Source organism: Branchiostoma belcheri, unplaced genomic scaffold (assembly GCF_001625305.1).
Source record: "Branchiostoma belcheri isolate BF01 breed outbred unplaced genomic scaffold, Haploidv18h27 scaffold12, whole genome shotgun sequence".
NCBI lineage: Eukaryota > Metazoa > Chordata > Leptocardii > Amphioxiformes > Branchiostomatidae > Branchiostoma > Branchiostoma belcheri.
This window is the reverse complement of record NW_017802602.1, coordinates 4811925-4826183: the sequence shown is the minus strand read 5'-3', so window position 1 is coordinate 4826183 and position 14259 is coordinate 4811925. Positions and strand designations below refer to the sequence as shown.

Here is a 14259-nt window from a genome sequence, read left to right as displayed (position 1 = left end):
TTTGTTCAACCCTCATGACCACGTAGATTTCATAATGCAAACAACTTTTTTTTTGCAAAACTTTTTTTTTATTCGCACGCGTGCATCAGTTTTGGGGCTCCCGGAGGATGTCATCCATATAATCAAATCAACATGGCCTTACAAGATGATACAGAAATATTTCTTGTTTCACAGCAATCAGTCTACCTACCCACTTGTCCCGTGCGTTCACATCTGCACCAGCTGTCAGTAAAACTGATACAGTTTCATGGCGGCCACTCCAGGCTGCCAGGTGCAGGGGAGACTCTTGCTGTAAAATAGATCATATGGTCTTCAGCATGACAACAGGACGGACAAAAGTGAAGATATTTTGTTGACAATTCTAATGGAATTCAGCAAGTAAACTGCTATACAACTGAAGATAGATGTCAAATCCTATAAGAGACATAAAAATGTTTCTGTGTCACAGCAATCAGTCTACCTACCCGCTCGTCCCGTGCGTTCACATCTGAACCAGCTGTCAGTAAAACTGATACAGTTTCATGGTGGCCATTCTTGGCTGCCAGGTGCAGGGGAGAGTCTTGCTGTAAAATACATCAGATAGCCTTCAGCATTACAACAGGTCAGACAAATGTGCGGTTATGTTGTCGAAAATTCTAACGGAATTCAGCGAGTAGACTGCTATACAACTGAAGATAGATGTCAAATCCTATAAGAGACTAAAAATGTTTCTGTGTCACAGCAGTCAGTCTACCTACCCCATTGCCCCGTGCGTTCACATCTGCACCAGGTGTCAGTAAAACTGATGCAGTTTCAGGGTGGCCATTCTGGGCTGCCAGGTGAAGAGGGGTCCGTTGCTGTAAAACACATCAAGAAGTCGTTAGTATTGCAACATAACGGACAAATACGCACTTTGTATATTGTTTTGTGTTGCTAATATTTTCGTGTTGGTGATATTTTAAACAGAAAATGCTATATAGAAAATGATTGTCAATCGTATAAAATGACACAAAAATATTTCTTCTATCACAGCGATCAGTGTACCTACCAGCTTGTCCCGTGCGTTCACATCTGCACCAGCTGTCAGTAAAACTAATACAGTTTCATGGTGGCCATGCCAGGCTGCCTTGTGCAGGGGAGGGTCTTGCTGTAAAAAACATCAGATGGTCTTCGGCATGACAACAGGACGAACACATGCACTTATTTTGATGACAGTTCTAACGGAATTCAGAATGTAAACCGCCATATTTCTGTGTCACAGTGGTCAGTCTACCTACCATAGTGCCCCGTGCGTTCACATCTGCACCAGCTGTCAGTAAAGCTGATACAGTTTCATGGTGGCCATTCCAGGCTGCCCAGTGCAGGGAAGACTCTGGCTGTAAAATACATCAGATGGTCTTCAGCATGACAACAGGTCGGACACAAGTGCACTTATGTTGGTGACAGTTCTAAGGGTAGTCAGCAAATAAACCGCTGAGTAAGAAGATGAGAAGATGAATGTCAAATCTTACAAGATGATACAGAAATATTTCTTGTATCACAGCGATAAGTCTACCTACCCCATCGCCCCGTGCGTTCACATCTGCACCAGCTGCCAGTAAAACTGATACAGTTTCATGGTGACCATTCTCGGCTGCCAAGAGCAGGGGCGAGCCTTGCTGTAAAACACATCAAAAAGTCTTCAGTATTGCAACATAAGGGACACATATGCACGTTGTATATTGTTGTGTGTAGGAAATATTTTTGTGTTAGTGATATTTTATACAGCAAATGCTATATAGAAAATGATTGTCAAATATGCACTTCGTTTAGATATTGACAAATATTGACAAATATGCACATCGTATATTGTTGTGTGTTGGTGATATTTTTGTGTTGGTGATATTTTGAACAGCAAATGCTATACAGAAAATGATTGTCAATCGTATAAAATGACACAAAAATATTTCTTGTATCACAGCGATCAGTCTACCTACCCGCTCGTCCCGTGCGTTCACATCTGCACCAGCTGTCAGTAAAACTGATACAGTTTCATGGTGGCCATTCCAGGCTGCCAGGTGCAGGGGAGACTCTTGCTGTAAAATAGATCATATGGTCTTCAGCATGACAACAGGACGGACAAATGTGAAGATATTTTGTTGACAATTCTAATGGAATTCAGCAAGTAAACTGCTATACAACTGAAGATAGATGTCAAATCCTATAAGAGACATAAAAATGTTTCTGTGTCACAGCGTCAGTCTACCTACCCCATTGCCCCGTGCGTTCACATCTGCACCAGGTGTCAGTAAAACTGATGCAGTTTCAGGGTGGCCATTCTGGGCTGCCAGGTGAAGAGGGGTCCGTTGCTGTAAAACACATCAAAAAGTCGTCAGTATTGCAACATAACGGACAAATACGCACTTTGTATATTGTTTTGTGTTGCTAATATTTTCGTGTTGGTGATATTTTAAACAGAAAATGCTATATAGAAAATGATTGTCAATCGTATAAAATGACACAAAAATATACATCAGATGGTCTTCAGCATGACAACAGGTCGGACGAATGTGCACTTATGTCGAGGACAGTTCTAAGGGTAGTCAGCACATAAAGCGCTATGTAGAAAATGAATGTTAAATCTTTCAAAATGGTACAGAAATATTTCTTGTAGCACAATAGTTAGCCTGCCAACTTCATCGTCCCGTGTGTTCACATCTGCACCAGCTGTCAGTAAAACTGATACTGTTTCATGGTGACCATTCTGGGCTGCCTGGTACAGAGGAGTTTGCCCCTCCTGCCTCTTGGTTCTCATTGCACATCCTTAAGCGTTTCTTCACCATATATAAGCAACATGACGAAAGACATAGCAACAAACCATAAAGCCACCAGCAGCATTAGGGTTGACTCCCCCCGCTAACAGCTGCTTCACTCTGTCCGTGTCTCCTTCCTCTGCAGCCTTCCGCAGCGCCTATAGCGGCGGCAGGCAGGAACAGGAGAAACAACTGTCAACACTCAGTCAATCAGAACAACACTCATCAAGATTCAACACCTGTCCCTTCATTTATCCGTCATACTGATATTTCACTTCCTTTCATGTCTCTCATTGTAAAGTTATAAAAAGATGTAGCATTTATCTCCTCTATTTGTGCATACCTTACATATGTTTATTGTTTGACGGCCCATAGTATACAGACACATAACATGACACAAACACATTTGAAAACAAACATCAAAGTATGTACAGATAAATGTAAAAAAAGACTACCGAGCTGTCCTGTCGCAAGGAGGCCACCTTACGTTGGGCAGCCCATCTACATCAGGCTAGAGGAAAAGGCCTGTTATAGATATACACCACCATATGCAATGTCCGTGTGTAACATCAATTCTATTTTTAAAATGTTTTCTTTACTCTACCTTCTCGTCTTCATCCTCGTCCTCCCAACTCGACTCTTCAGACCCGGAATCCTCTGACCCGGACTCCTCGTCTTCCTCCATGTTCTCCTGTTCTCTTCCGTCCATCCCTGGTCTGACCCTACAGATAGATACACACCACCTGCCTAGTGACACTGCCGTAAGTAAGACTAAATAGATCTAGTGCTTTCCTGTAGCGCAAACACAGACCCCACAAATATATCATTTCTCTCCCTAAACAATATTGTGATAGTGGAACAGACCGAGCATCATGTATAGCGCGCTCAGGACATACCTGATTTACATTCATGGCCTCTAAAGCGTTTCCGAACACTGTAGATCAAACTGTACCAACAAAGGAGTAATAATTTCAAAGCCATACAGACATAGCGTCAATGCTTTACTGTTTATATGTGTGCTAAAGGACTGTGGTAAAAGTTTCTTTAGTTTGTGTAGTTCAGGCGCTGTTACATCTGGCAGGGGCGTCATTATGCACCTGTTACTTCCGGGTTTACCTGAATTTTTCCAGAAGTGTCTTGGGAGAGGTTGGCGACCTTTTCCCAGTCTTTAAGGTCTCTGCAAGGCTCTTAGACTGTCCAGGAACCGAAGGCTATTAGTTCTGAGGTCACAAGACGTACAGGTGAGTTCACATAGCGGGTTCACACCCTAACCGTTGTCTACCTAGCTAAGGAGTCCCCTCTCTTTTCAAGCAGGCCACCTACATGTATCCATGTTGACCACTTTTTCTCGGTCCCCAAAATTTCCCCAATGACACAAGTATTAAGCAACCTGTCCAAGGTGACCACCTGGCCAACGCGACCGCGACCACCCTGAATTGGGTCCGCTCAAGGCCTGATACCTGCCCATGGTGACCACATCATTTTCGTTCATGTTGATTATTGATGATAACTAATGAAAAATCATGGAGAAACCAGCCAGTTTGCCTTGATTACTGGATGATGTTTTAGTTCGATGTAAGTCGTTCCATGTGCCAATCTCCCCAAATGCATTTACAGCATTTGAGATTATAACGACCATCTTCAAGGAGACCACCTGTCCATGTGGCCACTTTTCTTTGGTCCCCTGGGTGGCCGGCTTGGACAGGTTTGACTGTACACCGAATAATCAGAGCGCGCGGAAATTTCGCCAGTACACGCCTTATTTACAATCATAGCATCTAAAGCGTTTCTAAATACTGTAGATCAAACTGTACCAACAAAGGAGCGAAAATATCCATTCAGTCACTATCAAAGCCGTCAACACATAGCGTCAATACTTTCTAATTAATAAATAAACAACAACAGTCTATCTATGTGGTAGAAAGATATGCTCTTATGCTCAAATGTCTGTCTTTGTAGTCCATACCTTGCTAATGTTGATAAGGGCGGCACCTCACAATCTTGTTTTGACGTGGGTCAGAGTGCACCTTGAGTTTACCAACATCGATTCATTTGTACAATGATTGACACGTCACGCGGACGTGCCGAGGGGGAAGTGTGACCTTAGGTCATTACACTGTGAGGTGCCTGCTACAAATAACCTGTCTATAGTGGTCTGTGATGAGATGGCGAATCTAAGCATTTTTACAATTTTTCCAAACGCAATGTAATATAAAAACTCTGGAATGATTGTCGTCTATGCATTTCAAACTTTTCAACTGCTCTGCGAATATGTATGTTAATCAGAAGTCGTAAACTCCATTTTTTGTAACAATAACAAGTACTAGTAAAACATCGGTTTGTAACTTTGTTACTTTCCTAATCAACAAAATTACTTTTCAAAAATCAATGTTTCACTTGTCATGTCTCAAACCGTAAAGTTGCAGACATTTCTGAAAAGTAAAGTAGTTTCTGTCATTTGACAAGAAAATGGCGGCATGGCTGTGCCACGTATACAACATTCCTTACCTGCGGTGTAAACTCTAACAGACGTGGGGCGTGTTTGAAAACTCACCTGAGTGAAGTAACCTGAAGACTCGTACCTTTAGATGGTGCAAGAAACAAGCCTGGTGATATAAAACAGGCTCAGTTGTCTCAGGTGTCACTGGTCTGCTGCCGGTTGAAAAACCAGACAAGTCAATATGGCGGCTGGTTAGTTGTTGAACTTTGATCACCTGCCGACCGTTGGATCGGTGGTGTGACGCAGTTTGTATTTACTAACACTGAACATCAAAGGTGGTCCCGAAAATACTCATAATTTGTCAGCTGGCTCCATTAAAGGATAGGACATCCCCAGACGTTTGGGTTTTGCGTTTGTTTGCATATAATGATCAGAAAGTACTTTTAAGAGCTTCATATTATTTCTTTACGTGCGCTTTCTGTCTCATGATCTCAGTCTAGCTTATCTAACTTTACGTGAATAACCAGTTATCAACTCAAAATATTGAGGATCCTAGGAAGCAGTTTTTTCATGTATTTAAAGTGCTTGTCCGTGTTTCCTGGTACACCCAGCTTGATAACCCCCCTGTACAACAATGGACTGATCCAAGAGACGTCAGATCGGTTTTTCCTTCCTAGCATGCTAGGCGCTGTTTTTGGCTCAAGAAGTTTGCCCTGCCCCAGTTCAATAAAGACGCAGGGTCAGGTACGGCTTGAGTGGGCCCGTGTGGGATGAAGAGAATAACGGGGCCTGGCTGACTGTGCTAGCGGCGATTTGGGCGGTGTGTCGCGCGGAGGAAGATGAGACGGTACCGTGTGTATGAATGTATGTTTTATAGGCAAAGTACGCAAATCTTAATGTTTATGTGCTGAAATTCAAGTGGGTGGGGATGGGGGTGTCTGCGTTTCCCGTGACACGGAATTTGTTTAAATTGTGTGTAAGTCAAATTTTACGGTACATTATCGATGACACGTTAGAAGGCGTCTAGAAAAGGAAACCGACAAAACAAAGTGCCTCCATCTTGGATGACCGAACCAGAAACTATTTTCTGTCTTGCCGAGATACAGATCTGTCATTTTCTCGTTGATTGTTCACATGTTAAAGGTGTGTGGTCCTCACCTGTTCTACTCAAGTAACAACAAGCGATAACTCTGTGGAGATGTTCGACAGATCACATGAAACATGCTTCATACTATATATTCTACGTGTATTCGAGAACATTGATTTGGCCGAGGCACGGTTCTGGATATGGACTATTCAGAACTGTGCCTGAGCCTTTGCCGTTCATACTGTGTGTACAACAAACGGTCTTGCTGTTTTTGACTGTACATGTTTTGTAATAATTATCTGACGTCTCACGGACCAGGTAGATCTTTTTTGATCCTCAGTCAAATATGACACACGAGAAGGGCTTCAAGGGAACGCTACATCGGAGAACATCCTGATTGTAAATTTTCGTTTCAACCAGAATCAAGTCAAGAACATGACCATATTTTGCCAGGCAGGTTGCACTTTTGTTTTTAACACCTACACGGTGAAAGCGAGAACTATTTGGTTGTGCAAGAGTTCCAATATAAGGTAGTGTTTTTTTGTCTTCTTTACAAAGTCACATTATTGTGAATGTCAATAAGTAAAAGAGAGGGAAGCTATTGATGAAGAAAAGTTCTCTGCAATATATAGTCGATACTTTACTTGTGTGGAGCTAAGATATATAAAAGGGAAATAAGGACAACATATCCAATATCATTTGTAAAACCATTATTTTCTTAAGCTTGTAAAACAACAGAAAGCCGTAAAAATCACATTGGGAATGCTTGGGACACTAATTATCTACGGCTGAATTTACAACAGAGTTCTGCTGAAGTTATAACTCATTTTCAAACTACTCATTTGCAAATTACATTAGAAAGGACATCGATGAGTGATACAAATTTTCAACCAACAAGTAAAGCTAATAGTATCCCCTTGATTTTCAAAATACTTGCAGGCAAACAAAAACAAACACAATATATTATTACACCTACATCTAACAAATGCTAAACTTACAATATCAAGGATACAAAACAGTACTTATAAGTAATAAACAATATTCAAGTTATAACAGAGTATAAACTTACTAATGTTCCCACACTTAAAACGTGTATATGTACATTAGATTCTTTTTCATCTTCTAAATTTCCTTCAAAGTACTGTAAATATGACTATCATAATAGCTTGCCGGGGCATGCCATGCTTATATGTATATTAGATGACTCTCCATTTGATACAGGTTTATATACAAAATTAAGTTTACACGAGATTGAAAATTACGTCTATTGGTCATTTTAAGTTCCTATTGATATCATACTACATGTACAAAAGTAATCCACGACGACCTGGCTACGTCGTCCTAAATAATTGCAGCGTACATTATAAGGCCTGTATAGAGACAATAGACAGTGTCATTGTAAATGAGTATATCTTTGAAATTGTACATGGCAACTAATAGATGAGGCCACTGTCATGCAATACTTTGCTTTTAAACTGTACTGATTGCATTAAAAGTCTGTTGATCAAAATCAGCAATTAGTGAATCTGACACGTGGAAGAGTGGACGCATCTAGAGTCACTCATTAACGCCACACACCCTCAGCAGGTTTTGGTGCGACTCTTCCCAGTACTTGGACTCCAACAGCTTCTTCTTGTACTCTGCTGCTTTGTCGAATTCTGACTCAGAGAATTCCAAGGTATCTGCGATCCTTTCTGCCCATTTTCTTGCATCCTCAGCCAGGTCGGACTCCCTCACGCTGGTTTTCACGATCCTGTGCCTCATGTCTGCAGGTAACTTCCTCTCCTTGACCAAGTCCATGATCATGTCTGCTAGCCCTGACTTGTCAGAGATGAGTACAGGGATGCCTGCTGCGATGGCCTCCAGACCGATCAGTCCATAAGGCTCGGCACGGGACGGCATCAGGACCAGGTGGGCCTGCTGCATGTCCTGAGCGATGTCCTCCTGGGTTCCACGTGGCAACAGGGTGGGTTTGATCTTACTACTGTGCAGGTTCTCCTCCAGGATTCTCTTGCTCGCTTCCCAGTCATCTTCATCTATCCCACGAACACACAATCTGACGTTTGTGATCTTCTCTGCGACCTCCCCCAAGGCCCGTGCTACCAGGTCATGGCCTTTCAGCTTGTCCACTTCGGTCACTCTCCCGACAGACAGCACGACTTTCTCTCCTCCTCCTGGTCTAACAGAGATGGCTTCAAACACTGGGGATGGTCTTGGAAGAAACACGAAGTGATGTTTTGGTTTGCTATCTCCAAGTGCCATATACTTCGTCTCGAAGTAATTGTAGATTCTTCTTCCCAAGGAGAAGACGGCACCTGCATTTTTGGCATCCTCAAGGATGTCTTCCATCCTCGTCCCCGCGGCCATCGCCTTCTTAGGTCCCTTGCAGTACTCCGTGTCTTCTGGCATGTCGTGGTTGAAAAGGACCAATTTTGCGTTTTGGCAGCGGCTCTCTTGTATGCTCTTTGCAGCTCCACTTGTGACATCTACATGGCCCACAATGCACTTCAGATCATGTGGTATGTCTGGGTAATGACTGTTGTGCTCAAAGGTTAACCATTCCAAACATGGCGTCCTCTTGTCCCTGGGATTTTTGACAGGCAGATGCAGAAAGACACCATCCTCTTTGGCACACCTCTTGTCATCTTCAGATGCTTGCAAAGCCGTAGTATGAACTGTAGCACCATGGAGTTTCAGAAACTTCGCCACCTGACGGTTCTTGGTAGAGTTACCTCCATGGGACGTGCCATACTTATCGTTAACCAACAGAATAGACATGGCCTCTGCAATTCAAAAAGAAAAGATGCAATGTCGAGTTATGACGGGTAAAATGTAGGCGCCATGAAACGATACTTGCTTGAATGTACTGTTGATCAAAGATGACTACTGCTTCAAAGATTTCTCTCATTAGCTGAAAACCTAGTTGGGTTACCTAATCGTATGAATGCAATTATTGAATAAATAATTGTTGAAAAACAATATTTCTGGACGAAACATTCTCTGCACATGTTTATTTGTACATATTTAGAATGTGGTACAAAATTATCATGTTATATCTTACCTTTCTTATGTTGTATCTGGGACACCTTGACCACAGTGCCTTCCTTCTGCTGAATCTGACTTGTCTTCCCCTCATCTGCAATGGGCATACGATAAGAAAAAAAATGTTTACAGCTTGAATAAAGGACAACTCATGGTTAGTGGGGTGCACAAAGGAGATCAACTTTCTTTTCTCTGTATCATATTTTTCATTATCATATACAAATAACCAGTACAGGAAAATAATAAGCCAATGATCTACCTTAAAGTGGAAAACGTTAGTTAACTACACCTTTCTTTGGTTTTCTGTAGAGACCAATTACTACATTTGCAAATAGTTTTAACTTGGCTCAAAGGCATACAATTACAACAAAGAACAGTAAAGCGACAAGCTCCTTTTTCTACATCATCTATAATGTGCATTTCTTACTTGTGAAAACATCTAATAATGAATTTCTCACCTTCTTTCTGCAGTTTTGGTGTCTGTTGACTTTGCATCGGCATCTCGTCCTTCGGTGGTTTCACCTGCTGCGTCAGTTTCCTTGTCATTTTTTGTGCTTTTTCTGCATCTTATATGAAGAGAAAGTCAGTGAGATATCACTGCCCCTTCGTCTCTTTTTGTGTCTTTCTAGAGAGAGATCTTTAGCAATACGTAGATGATGACGCGTGAAAAGGATATATAGGTGCAAATTCTCTTGTTTTGTGCATACATTTTAGATTAATGAATAAAACCTTATGCTTTTAATTTAAAAAAAACATAAAAGTTTTTAACCGTTGTTGTCCTGGCTGTGTGTGTTAACATTTTTGCCCTGTACATCTGTATACTAGTATTATGTATAATGATAGTATATATAGAATACAACACGGGGTATTCCGTATCGCCCGAGGTATCGGCCCGACCGCGGGTCGGATCGCCCGACAGCCGCAGGTCGGAGGGCGATCCGACTCGCGGGAGGGCCGGGACCGAGGGCGATGCGGAATACACCGTGTTGTATTTTATTTATGTCGTACCCACCCAAGAAAATACGCCTTTCAATGTAAGATGAGCCAAAAGTTGGTGCCACTGAACCCTAAACTGCAACAACATCAATTCCAACGTCCGGATTCTGTATTCGAATTTTCAAAAGGGGCGCACGCGGTTAGGGCGAAATGCGTTCGAATCGTTTTATGGAAGCCATGGAAGCGTTCGATAACGGGTTCCGGATCGGGCCGTACCGTAAAGTACGGCCCGGTCCGGAACCTGTTATCGAACGTTAACGGGTTCCGGATCGGGCCGTACCGTAAAGTACGGCCCGGTCCGGAACCTGTTATCGAACGTTATCGCGGCCCGGGTATGATATAAATATTGATTAGTGGGGTCGTGTGGCGTAGCGGCAGAGTGCGCGACTCGGAACTTTGAGTCCCGAGTTCGAGTCCTGACATGCCACCGATCTTGTGCCCTTGGGAAAGGCACTTTAGACGGCTTTCCTCACTTAGCTCAGGTGTAAATAAGTATTGTCCTGTCATGTATTTGTCCCCTGTGTTGGTGGCGGCACTAATATAAGTTGAAAAAACTTGAGTGTGTCGTCACCACGTCTGGTGATTACATGTTGGAATAAAAAATAAATAAAAAATATTGATATATGTAAAAGTGATGTTGGATACCTGTAGACTTTCTCCTGACTGCTCCTTGTGCTCCTGACGATGTCCGGGTGCGTGGTTTGTCCCGTTCTTGTTGTTCTGCCAGGCGTTCTGCCATGGTTTCCTTGAATTCGTCTGGCTCCTCTGTAAGCAATACATGATGTATACCGTATGATTCGTTGTTACAGCTGAGACCCTTTGGCAATTCCATCTTAAACAAACATGGTATTCATGTTGTTGTTTTGTGATATACTGTTTCTAGATGCAAATTATAATAATAATAATAATAATGATGATGGTTTATTTACTTCATAATCACACACTCCACTTTGCAGCCATTGCTGAAATACATGGACTGTTAACAATATTTCTAACTACGACATCATATCAACATAAGTAAGTAAAATATTAAGATTAAAATGGTGGGTTGGTGTCGAAATCGGTTTAAAACATTGCATAAATCTAAATTCGTTGATAAAATTTGCGTAAGTACTAGAGTAGATTAAAAGCGTTACATAGATCTATATAAGTACAAAACATTAGGCGTTGAATAGTGGATGTGTTATTAGATAAAAGCACGTACATTACGTATCATTGCATGACACACGTATTTTGGGCCCAAACTCTCTAAGTAGCAAGGTTTATAATGTCGCAACAGGTGATAGATATTAACATGTTTCCGGACCTTTTGCCTTCCGCCAAGTCTTGGTCTTCACGCTGGGTGAAATCTCGATGCCGTCTGTTATCGGTTCATTCTCCACAGCCTTCTCTCCCGTCAGCCTCCTGACGACACACGTCTTCCCGGATCTGAACTGACCAACCACGAGCCCGCGCACGCTGTGCACCGGTCGCGCTCCCTGGCGGCAGGCCTGGGAGTACAGCTGCTGCATTCCAGGACCCCGCAGCTGTATTTCGAGTGGAACACTGCTGTCTCCTGGATGAGAAGATTTATACATTTCATCAGACATCGGTTATAATATCATTTTGCTTCTCGTACTCTTACGTAAAGCCGACGTCTGATTAGATAGATAGAATGATCTACTGAGTCAAGTATTTGTATTTCACAGCTAAAATAGCAGTGTTACAAAGAAAAAATTATTCTTCTTTTAACTTCCCAAAACCCACTAATTTTGGAAAAGGTGGGACATTACGTCTTACATCGTCTAAAAAAGAAAAGTCAAACCCCTTAGACATAGTTTTAGACATAGATATAGCTTTAGACAACTACCTTTTATCATGTAGATATATTTTATACTCTGTTTCATTGTTCTTTTATGTTTGTAATTTGCAATTAGCCTACGGGCACGAATTTGCAATAAACTTATTGTTATACCTTCTTTTGTCGACATCCCTAAGTCTTCATGATGTCCCGTGTTGTTCTCAGCCCCCATGTCGTCTGTGGGGAGGCTCTGCTTACTGCCGCTCTTAAACCTACGATAGTTGCCGATGAAGTTCTGAAAAATCATTACATATGACATTACTCTAGGAGGCATGATACAAGGAAACGATGAATCATACTTAATTTGAGGCACGGAGTACGATTTCATATGGTTTACCAGGATGAAACAATGAAAAGATGAATTACGATTAATTTGAGGCACAGAGTTCGATTTCATAAGGCCAGCACTCTTACTACAGAAAATAACGCACGATTTACACCAACAAAAGCTAAAGCTCCTACTCTCAATCAGCACAAAACGTTTTAGCCTTTAGTGAGATAAGATACAACTGATTAAGATCAAGAGATCAACCAGTCATCACAAAGTCACACCTTCACTTGGTCTACAGTTTTCCCGCTCTGCTTAGCTGCTTCTTCTATCAACGGACAATCCTTCTTCGCCACTGACATTCCTCTTTCTTCATAGAACCGGACGAGTACAGGATCGTAGCCTTTCTTACGTGTGGAGACTTCCTGTAAACACGCACACGTGAAAGTGAGTTTTGTTTGGTATGAGGGCGGTTCTACAATTCTTTCTGAAACACTTCTAGTCATTGTAGTAGGTGAAATTTAGACATGTAAATTTATTCATATACATGTCTTTATAGATAGTCACATGCCTTCCAACTTCGCTTATAGGTAAATGTTTCTACGCAATTCTTATGATAGTCATAGAATGCACCTCTCTCCAGCCTGCTAAGCAGAATACAAAAATTCAAATACTAGCATGCGTACCAGGGGAACTAAAAAAAAAACAAACAACTTTATAATATCATCTTCAACTTGTAGTTTAATAATATCAGCAGTTGTTTGTAAACCGAAGTGTTTGACAAGAAAGTTACAGTCATCTAAGTCATATTATTTAGATGCTTTGTGATTTTGCATCGCGCAAGCTTTGAAACGACTCACATTATCCTGTTGTCGGAGAAGCTTCAGTATTTCATTTCTACCACGTGTAATTCGGTCTTTCTCCGCCTGACTAGTGTAACTGGGCATAGTGTACTCAACTGCAGCGATGTCCTCCGCCGTTCGTCCATTCTAGGAATGAAAATGCTCACGAATGTTGAAATATCGCAAATAAACAGGGCAATATGTATTAAGCATCTAAAACACATACAGTAGGTACAGCAGCAAATCTCATGTCTAGAAAGAAATTGGTTTGTACTATCGTAGGTGTTTATGTGATACGACGCAGGAATATCGTGGTTTGTGTGTTTATTCCAACAACAGCTTCCTCCTTGCCTCGGATAGTAATGTATGTATTTAAGTGAATCATCATTTAAAAAAGGCTTACTTTTGATTTATCTCCCAAAAGAAGTAAAGCCAATATTGTACTTCTGGATTACTGGTCAGTTATTCACCAAAGAAGCCAAAGAACCGACTGACCTTGTTCCTGAGACCGGCATCAGCCCCGTGCTGCAGCAGTATTTCCGCACACTTGGGGCGGCCCAGTGTAGCTGCGTCATGGAGGGGTGTGTTCTCCTGTTGGGGCATTGACAGTGCAATTTTTCATCCTTAGTATAATCAAATAGCAACACCTTATGAATGTTTATATTTACATCACTTACTGACTCCAAGCTCGCTTGAAACCAGTCCCTAACTTTGCCATTCATACTGGTTGTTTCTAATAATGGATAATAACGGTAACACTACAATTTTAATCTCGTCCTGCTGACATTTTTTGGACAATATTTTTCAATTTCGTGTCTTAATCAGGTCATCGACCCCTGGCCTTTTTTGCATTGTGATGGCGTAGTTAATTCGGCATTCGTTGCGTTTCGCTGTGGTGTGATGCGTTGCACGAAAATAGCCCCAAATTGTACATATACAGGGCACCATATGCATGATAATGTATGTTCAACCC

The 14259-nt window shown here is 41.7% G+C and overlaps 1 protein-coding gene across 1 annotated transcript; it reads right to left on the bottom strand.

Annotated features, from left to right (window-relative positions):
• Nucleotides 1–7217: 7217 nt before the first annotated feature.
• Nucleotides 7218–12306, bottom strand: LOC109462722. The gene is made up of 6 exons (XM_019759281.1): nucleotides 12291–12306; nucleotides 11643–11891; nucleotides 10982–11101; nucleotides 9799–9900; nucleotides 9360–9434; nucleotides 7218–9081 (listed from the first exon to the last, which is right to left on the bottom strand). The coding sequence occupies exons 1-6, from the start codon at nucleotides 12304–12306 to the stop codon at nucleotides 7856–7858; spliced, it is 1788 nt and encodes a 595-aa protein (XP_019614840.1). The 3' UTR covers nucleotides 7218–7855.
• Nucleotides 12307–14259: the final 1953 nt, after the last annotated feature.

Excerpts from the sequence above, each read along its gene's own strand:
- LOC109462722 (XM_019759281.1), bottom strand. Across the intron at positions 9,901-10,981 it reads AGTCAGGAGAAAGTCTACAG|AAAAAGCACAAAAAATGACA; the intron begins GTATCCAACATC and ends TATAAGATGCAG. Across the intron at positions 9,435-9,798 it reads ACCAAAACTGCAGAAAGAAG|ATGAGGGGAAGACAAGTCAG; the intron begins GTGAGAAATTCA and ends TGCCCATTGCAG.